At 44.0% G+C, this 12,146-nt stretch overlaps 1 protein-coding gene and 1 long non-coding RNA gene across 2 annotated transcripts in view; one reads left to right on the forward strand and one right to left on the reverse strand.

The window, feature by feature from the left end:
- LOC137542039 (uncharacterized) overlaps positions 1-12,146 on the forward strand; it is a 713,380-nt gene that overhangs the window by 692,780 nt on the left and 8,454 nt on the right. The gene's annotated exons all lie outside the window — the stretch shown is intronic.
- The window catches only part of LOC137542031 (fer-1-like protein 4), a 262,988-nt gene that overhangs the window by 135,758 nt on the left and 115,084 nt on the right, over positions 1-12,146 (reverse strand). The window contains exons 14-16 of the mRNA XM_068263629.1: positions 10,598-10,784; positions 7,828-8,204; positions 6,043-6,151 (exon numbers count right to left, since the gene is read on the reverse strand). Coding sequence (XP_068119730.1) covers positions 6,043-6,151; positions 7,828-8,204; positions 10,598-10,784 — 673 coding nt within the window. The remainder of the gene's footprint in view (positions 1-6,042; positions 6,152-7,827; positions 8,205-10,597; positions 10,785-12,146) is intronic.

Genomic DNA, 12,146 nt, shown 5'->3' on the forward strand with positions numbered 1-12,146 from the left:
GGTTTAGGCACCAACAGGGGGGTCTTAGGTTTAGGCACCAACAGGGGGTCTTAGGTTTAGGCACCAACAGGGGGGTCTTAGGTTTAGGCACCAACAGGGGGTCTTAGGTTTAGGCACCAACAGGGGGTCTTAGGTTTAGGCACCAACAGGGGGTCTTAGGTTTAGGCACCAACAGGGGGGTCTTAGGTTTAGGCACCAACAGGGGGGTCTTAGGTTTAGGCACTAACAGAGGAGTCTTAGGTTTAGGCACCAACAGGGGGGTCTTAGGTTTAGGCACCAACAGGGGGGTCTTAGGTTTAAGCACCAACAGGGGGGTCTTAGGTTTAGGCACCAACAGGGGGTCTTAGGTTTAGGCACCAACAGGGGGGTCTTAGGTTTAGGCACCAACAGGGGGTCTTAGGTTTAGGCACCAACGGGGGGGTCTTAGGTTTAGGCACCAACAGGGGGGTCTTAGGTTTAGGCACTAACAGGGGGGTCTAGGGGTTAGGGGTAGGTACAGGGAGGGTTACTTAGGCACCAACAGGGGGGGTCTTAGGTTTAGGCATCAACAGGGGGGTCTAGGGGTTAGGGGTAGGTACAGGGAGGGTTACTTAGTAATTTTTTTTTTAAACGTTATTATACGTTTCACTATTTAAACGGAAGATTAACGTTTTTACAATTGCCGATTTAATGCACATTATTTAATGATTTATAACTTTATAAAACATTAATTTTAAACAAAATACAGTACAATACATTTTTAAACGTTATCCATGCTTATCGTTTAAAACCCCGCGCACTTTTTTCCCAGCGCCCCTTTTTAACGTACGCCAATTATCCACCCAATTACCAAAGAGAGAATAACTGACCCTGTCAACATAGCTAATGCATTTAGAGACTTTTACAACCAACTTTATAACCTACAGAACGACCCCCTAACTACCCAACCTAACACACACACGATATTGGCCTTCCTAAACTCAATTAGGCTCCCCACGGTGTCCAAAAACCAACTAGAAACGCTAAACCAACCATTTAGCTTAGAAGAGATTACCAGCACGATTTCCTCCCTTCAAAAACAACAAGGCGCCGGGGTCAGATGGCTTGACAAACGAATACTTGAAAGGATTCTCTACAACTATAACACCAGTCTTAGAAAACCTCTTTAATAGTTTTGCCAACTCCAACCCCATCCCTGCAGAATTCCTCTCTGCCACCATTTCCATTATACCTAAAACGGGAAAGAATCCAGAATCAACAGCAAATTATCGCCCCATATCCCTGCTCAACGCAGACATAAAATTGTACTCTAAAATTCTAGCCTCCAGAATTATGAAAGTGTCCCCGACCATTTTAACGAATGATCAAGTGGGGTTCACCCCAGGACGCCAGGCAGCGGATGGCACAAGGAGGATGATCAATATAATTAAACACATAGAGCTCTGTGGAAGGCCTTCTCTGCTCCTATCTTTGGATGCGGAGAAGGCATTCAACAGAGTTCATTGGGGGTTCTTGGAGGCGGTATTGGACAAATTCGGGTTTCAGGGTCAAATAAAAAATGCTATCCTTTCCCTCTACTCCTCCCCTGCAACCAAGGTCAACGCAGCTGGTTTTCTCTCTAGCAATTTTACAATAACCAATGGCACCCGACAGGGGTGTCCCCTATCACCGGTAATCTTTACATTAATAATGGAATCAGTAGCAGAGAAGCTAAGAAATGATGCACATATTAAAGGCATATCTATAGGGAAAGACTCATTCCTGATTAGTATGTTTGCAGACGACGTTATTCTCTCAATGGAAGATCCTTTAACCTGCCTGGCGTTCTATTAAGATCGCCAGGCAGGCTGCGGGAGGATTTTTTTTTAATAAAAAAAAAACTATTTCATGCAGCCAACTGAAAGTTGGCTGCATGAAAGCCCACTAGAGGGCGCTCCGGAGGCGATCTTCCGATCGCCTCCGGCGCCCAGAATAAACAAGGAAGGCCGCAATGAGCGGCCTTCCTTGTTTTGCTTACATCGTCGCCATAGCGACGAGCGGAGTGACGTCATCGACGTCAGCCGACGTCCTGACGTCAGCCGCCTCCGATCCAGCCCTTAGCGCTGGCCGGAACTTTTTGTTCCGGCTACGCTGGGCTCAGGCGGCTAGGGGGGCCCTCTTTCGCCGCTGCTCGCGGCGGATCGCCGCAGAGCGGCGGCGATCAGGCAGCACACGCGGCTGGCAAAGTGCCGGCTGCGTGTGCTGCTTTTTATTTGAGCCAAATCGGCCCAGCAGGGCCTGAGCGGCAGGCTCCGGCGGTACTGGACGAGCTGAGCTCGTCCAGACCGCCCAGCAGGTTAAACTCTATAACAAGAACAGTGGAAATTCTGCAAGAATTCTCCTCTGCCTCGTTATACAAACTCAACCAATCTAAATCCAGCCTATTAGGCCTAAACTTACCACAATCAACTAAATCTGATATCCTTTCTAAATTTCCCTTCACATGGTCGGACACATCACTACAGTATCTGGGAATACAACTCACTGCTAATACCTCCAATTTGTTCAAATACAATTACGTCCCCCTCCTTGCTAAAATCAAAGAGGAATGTTCCAATATCTCCAAACATCTATTTTCCTGGACTGGAAGAATAGCAGCCCTAAAGATGTTTATAATTCCCCAAATTTTATATTTATTTAGGACAGTTCAGATCCCAATTAAAATGAGTTTATTCAAAGATCTTAACAAAATATTAACCCAATACATATGGCTAGGGAAAAAAGCAAGAACAAACCGCCAATCCATGATTACACCAATAAAAAAAAGGAGGTATAGGGGCCCCCTGTGTATGGACATACTATCTAGCTGCTAACCTAGAACCGCTAAAGTTTTGGTGGAACAATGATCGACAAAAACCTTGGGTCAAGATAGAAACAACTACAGTACCTTCCATAACCACCCAAGAGAGATACTAATTGCTATGACTATGGGCTATAAACCTCCCTCCTTAAATTTCCCAGCTGTCAATGCCATGCTTAACGGGAAGGTTCAAGCAAAATAAAAAAGTTAGTTTCACTTACCTGGGGCTTCTACCAGCCCCATGCAGCCATCCTGTGCCCTCGTAGTCACTCACTGCTGCTCCAGTCCCCCGCTGGCAGCTTGCCGACCTCGGAGGTTGGCGGGCCGCATTGCGTACATTTTTACGCATTCCCGCTAGTGCAGGAACATTAACACATAATTTTTACCCATTACTGGTTCTATACGTAAATGTTTACGGATTGAACAAGTAATGCGTAAAAATGTATGTGTTAATGTTCCTGCACTAGCGGGAATGCGTAAAAATGTACGCAATGCGGCCCGCCGACCACCGAGGTCGGCAAGCTGCCAGCGGGGGACTGGAGCAGCAGTGAGTGACTACGAGGGTACAGGATGGCTGCATGGGGCTGGTAGAAGCCCCAGGTAAGTGAAACTCATTTTTTTATTTTGCTTGAACCTTCCCTTTAAGGCATGGGAACACTTTTTAAAATTCCCACCCAACAACCCTAAAGCCTCAGCTCTAAAATTCCCGATTTCAATACTTTCTCTGCTCAGTCCTGAGCTCAACACCATGCTTTGGAACACCCACGGTATCAACTGGATAAACAATATTGTATATCGGGAAAATGAGGCCATTCCACCAACTACAATCCTTTTTTAAACTCCCACCTTTTCCTATATTATAGGATCAGACACATCATTTCCTCCTTATCACATTATTCAACTTATTTACCTGATCATATTTTAACTTTCCTAAACAGCAAAATGAAATATGATGGAGCTATCTCATTATGGTTTAATGAACTCCTTCCAGACTACAAAATATCTCTCAACAAACACTGCATAGCATGGTCAAGGGATCTAGGTATGGAAATTTGCCCCAATAAAGTACTGCAATCTATGAAACTTCTCTTAAAAGTATCTAGATGCAATTTTCACTGGGAAACACTACAAAAAACCTTCACAAGATGGTATCTAACACCTAAAAGAATGGCCTCATTCTCTTCAAACACTTTAGATGTATGTTGGAAATGCAATGGACACCCAGGTACATTACTACACATGCTGTGGGAATGTTCATCAGTACAACAAATTTGGAGGAAGGTTGAAAACATGATACAAAATATAAGCTCCCCTAGGTTTCAACTAACCCCCCAACTAACTCTCTTACTCTACGGCCTCTCAGACCTAAACATCACCCATAAACCTCTAGTATGCCACATTATAATAACAACCATCCAACTCATAGCGTATCACTGGAAATCGCCTACACCTATCCCATTTAACCGACTGTTATCCAACCTTGGTTCCAACATAAAACTGGAACATTTCATAAGAAGCAGATCACTCCTCAGCACTAAAGAATACAATCTATCTGAAGAGTGGCTTGCAAACTTCACGGATACTTAATCTCCGCACATTCACTTACTCATAGACATTATCCCCTCCCCCCCCCCCCCCCTCCACCTGCTACTCACTCGCACTTAGACTCTTCCATAGCCCCATATGATCATACTAATTTTAAACTTTTCTCGTTTATGCCATCCCTGGGTGAAAACATATTCCTATATTGAAACAAATCACAAAAACCATAACTCCTGTTAATACAAACTGCGTAAGCTGAACCAGTTTCTTCTCCCCCCCCCCCCCCTTTTTCTACCCTTTTGACCAATGGTTGTCCATCAACAAGGAACACCCACTTCTGTCTTCTTATTCCAAGCCCAGAGTAGCCATGTTAATTGGAATATCTAGACACAAGCAACCTATGCAATCATATCAAATACTGTTGTTTTTTTTAAGTGTTAAAATGTCTACAAACATGTTTATAAACAAAATTGATATGAGTAATGTTTTTTACCAGTTGTTATACCAATGTTATTCTCCTGATGCTGTTACTTGGATGCATGTTATTGTTAAATTTGAAAAACTTCAATAAAAACAAGTGAAACAAAAAAACAAATTTGAAGATATGATTCCACTGTCTGGTAAATAGTATACAAACAACTGCCAAAATGCCCTGGTTTTGCGGGCCAAGCAAGTTTACTCTTGAAGCAGACCACAAGATGCCAAAAGAAGTCTCCAAAAAACCTAAAATGTCATCACAGGACCTACAGCAGGCTCTTTCTACTGTGATGCCACAACAATCAGAAAGAGACTGCACAACTTTAACTTGCATGGGAGGTATGCAAGGAGGAAAACTTTTCTAAGAGAAATATCAAGGCCAGAGAGAACACAGACAAAGCCCAGGAATTCTGGAATAATGTTCTTTGGGCAGATGCATCTAACATTGAATTATTTGGACACCAGAACAGAGGATATGTTTGGTGTAAAACACATACAGTACTCCAGGAAAAGAACATCATGCTAACTCTGAAGCAGAGAGGTAAAAGTGTCATGGTTTGACCAGGCCAGCTCATCATCATAGAATCCACCATGAATTCTACAAACCATGTGAGACAATCTGTAAGAAAATTCAAAGCTGAAGCACAACTGGACTGCGCAACCTGACAATGACCCAAAACAAACCAGTAAATCCACTACGGACTGGCTGAAAACTAAGAAATTGAGAGTCCTGGAGAGGCCTGGTCAAAGCCCAGATCTTAATCCCCTTGAGATGCTGTGGTTTTCGCTTGAAATGGGCTGAAATCTAACAGCTAAAAATGTTTGCATTGGGGGGGAGGGGAGGGCAAACTTTCCTTAAAATGATGCCAGAGACAGTTAAATGGATACAAGGTACACATACAACATATGATCTTGCTGCATCCCTTCATCCGAAGGGTACAACATTCTATTAACTATTATGGGGTGTGGTGTTTTAACTTTGTTCTCATTTAGAATACACATTTTTGTTGATATCTTTTTGAGTAAATGAATCTAGGTTGCTTTTTGTTGTTTATCTGCAGTTAAATCACTTTCTTTTCCAGAAATAAAATAAAAAAACAAGATTAGACATCAATATGTGACTATTTCTTAATAAAGATTGAATATTAAATGGGGTGTCCTCATTTTTCACATGACTGTAGGCTTAGTGTTAATATGGAACTTACCCATAGAAACCTCAAACTTAACTGGCTTGTTTGAAAAGGCAGGATCCATCATTGTGACTTCAAAAAGCACCCCAAACAGCAGAAACTCCTCCTTGACTCCTAAAGCATCCTGCCGAAAAATGGTTATTGTCAGTCATGGAGGGTTTAGGAAGCTGTTATGTTCTCATGTTCTAATAGATCATCTGCTGTAACGCGTCTATTGGATACACACACACCCACACACACATTACATCTGTAGCATCCCCCTACATTACATCTATAGGATTACCCCCACATTACATCTGTAGCATCCCCCCACATTACATATATAGCATTACCTCCACATTACATATATAGCATTACCCCAGATTATCCTAGAACCATGTAAACAATAGGGAGGTAGTTAAACTCTCGTGTGGGCCATTAAATGTAACTGAAATTGGAAAATATTAGTGGTAAAAATATAAAATTCATGGTAACCAAAGCTAGGAGCCTTGCAGATAAAATGGATACATTTGATTGGCTTAGGCTAGGAGATAGGAATAACGGAAACTTTGATGGATGAAAGCCATGATCGACTAGCAAACTTAAAGAGGATCACTAAAATAATAACAGCCCCCATGAGGTACTTACCTTGGGAGGGGGAAGCCTCTGGATAATAATGAGGCTTCCTCTGTCCTCCTCTGTCCCTCGGTTCCAACACTGGGAAATATTTAACTACCGCGATCCGGCGCAGTAGTAGCTTTTTTGCTCGGGCTCAGGCGTAAACAGCCCAAGCATCATCGGGTCCGCTCCTCTGCGCAGTAGAGTGGGCTATTTCCGCCTGAGCCTGATCAGAAAGCCGCTACTGTGCCTGCTCTGAGGCCAAGGAGGGTAAATATTACAGGGGCTACTGCACTACAGCCAACATCCTTGTCAGCTGTGGTTTTGGGGGAGCCAGCACTGGATCCAGAGGCTTCCCCCTCCTGAGTGCTGATGCCTCTGTAAGGGCCAAGTGCACACAGCACGTTCTATGCATGCATGTCAGGGCCGATTTAAATCCTAATGGGGCCCCAAGGCAAATGTAACCTGGGGCCCCTTTTAGATCCCCCCAGCAATTTTATCTCAGTAACCCTCAGTAACACAATAACATGCAATGGGTCTGAAGAAGATACAGGCAGCAGGGATGAAGACAGGAATGGAGCCGCATGCTGGGACATGTGTTGTAATCCTTACACAAATTGTGCAGGGGCCCCACTGAGCATTCGGGGGGAGAACAAGTACAACGTTCTGGAATGGCCATATCAGTCCCCAGACCTAAATATAATTGAAAATATGTGGTGTGAGTTAAAGAGAGCTGGCTATGCTCGGAAGCCATCAAACCTGAATGAACTAGAGATGTTTTGTAAAGAGGAATGGTCCAAAATACCTTCACCCAGAATCCAGACTCTCATTGGAACCTACAGGAAGCGTTTAGAGGCTGTAATTTCTGCAAAAGGAGGATCTACTAAATATTGATTTCATTTATTTGTTGTGGTGCCCAAATTTATACACCTGCCTAATTTTGTTTAAACAATTATTCCGCACCTTTCTGTAAATCCAATTAACTTAATTTCACTTCTCAAATATCACTGTGTGTGTCTCCTATATGATATATTTAACTGACCTCTTTTATCGTAACAACCAACGATTTATACAGGAAAATCATGACCATTAAAAACATTGCCCAAACTTTCGCATCCCACTGTACATCCTATGAAAATACTGTAACCTTAGTTGTAATGACTGTGGGAAAAAATGATACGAATGTATGGTGCATCTGTATACCTCTGGCAAGGGTAAGATGTCATCCACCTCCACAGTGACAGCATTCGGCTGCTCATGATTCTCTCCTTCTTCCCCTTCAGCTCCCTCTGCTGCTGCAGCCGCTGCTGCATCCTCTTTCTCTTTTTCCTTGGCCTTTTTGCTTTTTTTCTTGATCTTCAGCTTGCTGAAGGCATTTTTGAGCGCTTGCAGGGGCTTCTTCTCCTGCATATTGTTAGTAGAGAATATTTCAAGCGTCACAGCTACCAGGATCCGGCCCCGGTAGAAGATGCCCTCTCCTAGTCCTTCATTGAGATCCCGGTGTACATCTCTGAGCGTATAGTTCTGCGGAGACCCATAGAGATTGAGCCAGGCTGGGCCAAATGTTGGGTTGAAACCAGCTAAAAATATAATAGAGAAAATGAGATATTTCACCAGCTAGACCCTGTAGCTCTTAAAGAGGAACTGTAACCAAGGATTGAACTTCACCCCAATCAGAGGCTGATACCCCCTTTCCCATGAGAAATCTTTACCTTTTCTTGAATAGATCACCAGGGACATCTGTATGGCTGATATTGTGTGAAAACCCATCCAACAGTGTGATGTCAGGGCCTAGGTTCTGACATCACACTGTGGAAGCCTTGCTGCATTGTGGGAAATAACGGTTGTTTCCAACTGCCAAGCAACCAGTATCTCCCTCTGTGCTTATGTATATCTATGAATAAAGCAAGCTTTTAGTCTATCACCTTGTTAAGGGGTGTGGTTATAGATAATGGCAGTTGGTGCTGTTTTTTTATGTCTGCCAGTAGTAAAGATGATTACATGCAGGCTGATTGTGGATGAAACAATATGTACAAATTACATGGCGTATATCAATCATTTCTTGAGTTGACATTGAACCAGGGCCGGATTACCGACCAGGCAACAAAAGCAGTCGCTTGGGGCCCCATTCAGAGTCAAAGGGGACCCATCAGCACATAAACCCGCCCTCGCAATCCTGTCAGCGGTGGCTGGTTAAAGTGACTCTGAGCAGTGCAGTAACTATGGAAAGATGCATATCATTTTAAAGCTCTCTTTCTCCTCTTTCCAATGATATATAAACCGCCGCCCTATGCCTTTTAGTTTTCGCTATTTTCGCGATCGAAATCGCGGCTGCGGCAATTTCGATCGCGAAAAGAGTGAAAACTAAAAGGCTCAGGGTAGCAGTTTATCTATCATTGGAAAGAGGAGAAAGAAAGCTTCAAAATGATATGCATATTTCCATAGTTACATTGTATTACACAGGATGACTTTTCTCCAAAGTCGGCAGCTTGATTCAGCACAATGCAATGAAATATAAGGAACCCAAGGGGATATAATTACAAACATCATGCTGGTAGGTGTGAGGATGTAATTAATTAGTTGTGGGTATGCTTAAAGGCCTACCCACAGGTACTGCTCGGAGTCCCTTTAAGCGCTCTGCCTCTGACACAGGACACCAGGGTTCGAATCTCGGTTCTGCCTGTTCAGTAAACCAGCACCTATTCAGTATGAGACATTAGGAAAGTCTCTCTAACACTGCTACTGCCTATAGGGTGTGTCCTAGTGGCTGCAGCTCTGGCGCTTTGAGTCTGCCAGGAGAAAAGCGCAATATAAATGTTATTTGTCTTGTCTTGTCAAATGATGCCGTGCGCTGCTGATTGTCTTCAGAGCCAGGCTCTCCTCCTAGGTCCCCCTCCTGCTACTGTGCACTCTGCCGCTGCCCGCTCCTGCCTCCCTTCCCACAGAGAACCACAGCTGCAGCAAGAATGATAGCAACAGATGGCAAACGCTCACTCACCTATCCATGATCCAAGCGATAGAGATCCCATCATCTGAAACCCATCTGTCTCTTTTACAGTGCTGCCGCTCACTCTGAACTTCCTGATTCTCAGATCAGACAGGAAGTAGGAAGTAGTAATAGTAGTAGTAACAGAGCGGCAGCACTTTAGAGGAGACAGATGGGCTCCGGATGACGGGACCTCTATTGCTTGGATAGCAATAGGTGAATGTGAGTCATCTGGTGCTGTCATTCTCCCCCGCTGCGGCTGCCTTCTCTGCTGGACTATCGTATTCACTGGGATGGAGGCTGCATGGTGGCTGTCTAGATTGGGAGGAAATCGGTTGTTCTATGGTGGGGGTGGTTATGTAATTCTGTCTGGGGAACGGCTTTCAGTTTGGCGGTGTCCAGAGCTTTCTGCTATTGCCAGGCTGGAGATGCAGGGGGAAAGTGCTGCTGCTGTGATATCTGGCGCCCTCTTCACAGGGGTGCCCCAGCCCCTGAGTGCAAATGTCCCAGCCATTCATCTCTCACTCAGCATTTTTCAGCTGCTATTCCCTGCATTGTGCACCCACAGAGGAAAGTGGGCTGTTGCCCATAGCAACCAGTAGCTCAGCTGCCCCGGTGTGTGCGGCATGTTGCTGTGCAGCTGCATCTTCTGATTCTATTACGACATGATGGGGGGGGGGGCAAATCAGTTACTTTGCTTAGGGCCCCATTTAGCCTTAATCCGGCTCTGCATTGAACTGCACACATTGTAGAACCCGAGAAAGCTGAGAAGTGTTCACTGGATACATTATGATCTATAAATACAGCAGCAGTGCAGTAAAATGCAATGGCAGCTTTCAGAGCGGATAAACTGTACTCTGGGAATTAGTAATTTGTAAACAGACATTAATACTTATGCACAAAAGCAAATATAACTGTATGGGTAATAAAACGTAGGAAAACACATTTTTTTTAATGTTCTGTCGGAGATTTATCTCCTGAACTTACAATTTTTATTTGGGTCAGATATTTGATCCAAATCAATGTAATGAGTGGCCAGAGCCATATCGCCAATGTGGGCATCATCCAGAATTTGAATTTTTATCTTCCGAGCAAGAGCCGGGAAGAGCTCAATGAAGCTGATCTGCTCGTTCCATTCTGGCATGTTGGTTTCACTCTGTACAGATGTTTCTCCCTAAAAGGCAAAGAAAGCGAAGTATATGAGAAAATAGCAGCTATATCTTTTCTAAATCTACACAATAGCAAAGATCATGGAGCAGAATCGACAGAGCTAATCAAGCACACAAACTTAGTCTCTTGCTGATCACAGTCCTTTGTCACTTTTGCTTTCAGAGTAGGCAGAAAGTGGAGACTGAACTACCACATACTGTAATTGCAGCAAGCCAATCAGATACTTACAAACTGATCATGTTTCTCCATGAGATGTAATAATAAATGAAAAACATAATCCAGGCTAGAGTCGGTACCTATTCAGTAAGGAGCTCAAGGCAAGACTCCCTAACACTGCAGGGTGGCCTCTTGAACGCGTCCAAGTGGCTGCAGCTCTTGAGCGCTTTGAGCCCCACAGGAGAAAAGCGCTATATAAATGTTTAAATTATTATTATTTTTATATATAAACTGGTAAATGCCCCAATCATCAATACTTTAACCGCTTTTGGACTAGCGTAGTTGAAATCTACGCCCTGTTTGTGTCCACTAAGCCTGCCAGGGCGTAGATTTCAACTTCTGCCTTCCACACACCTGCCGTTGCTGTCGTTCCCGCCATTCTCTTGTCACTGCAGCTTGCTCGTTTTGCTGTCACACTGACTGCAGAGCTCTGTATCTCAGTCAGGAGCCAATCTCATTGGCCAATCACAGTAATCACTGTTTACAAAGGGAAATAATGGCTCTGGTCCTGAAGGGACCAGAGACGCTCGGTCCCAAAGTAGTTAAGGATTATAAAACTGTATCACAGCGAGGACCTTAAAAATCTATTTGTCATTTACATTATGTAGTTTTTTATTTTAATTGTGTGCTCCATTTGGTTTTAATACCAAAAAATACAGACAGGCACAACCTTTATGGCTGTTTTTCACAATGAAGTAGGTGTGGTAAATGTTTAAAGCAGGTGGTTTCAGCGTACGACACTGAGCGATGAGCGACAAAACTAGGCGCCACCATAGCAGGGTTCTCGGTGATCACCTCAAATTAAATCTCCCTTAGGGCCTGTTTCCACTACACGCAGATTGGATGCAGAATGGATGCAGAAAAACTGACTCCAATGAATGTCTATGGGCCTGTTTCCACTAAACGCGATTTTTCTGATGCAGATATTCCCATAGGCATTCATTAGAGTCAGTTTTTCTGCATCCAGTCTGCGTGTAGTGGAAACAGGCCCTTAGTGCTATCACTTAGAGTTGCTATGACTCAAAGGGGCAGTCCCGGAATTACATCATAGGAGCCTATAGGCACAGATGTCCTGGCCCCTTAGACTTCACCCTCCATGAACCTACAACCCCCCACTGAACCACAACACAAGTGTGCTGGCCGTCCCAGC

This window comes from Hyperolius riggenbachi, chromosome 12, assembly GCF_040937935.1.
Source record: "Hyperolius riggenbachi isolate aHypRig1 chromosome 12, aHypRig1.pri, whole genome shotgun sequence".
NCBI classification, from domain to species: Eukaryota; Metazoa; Chordata; class Amphibia; order Anura; family Hyperoliidae; genus Hyperolius; species Hyperolius riggenbachi.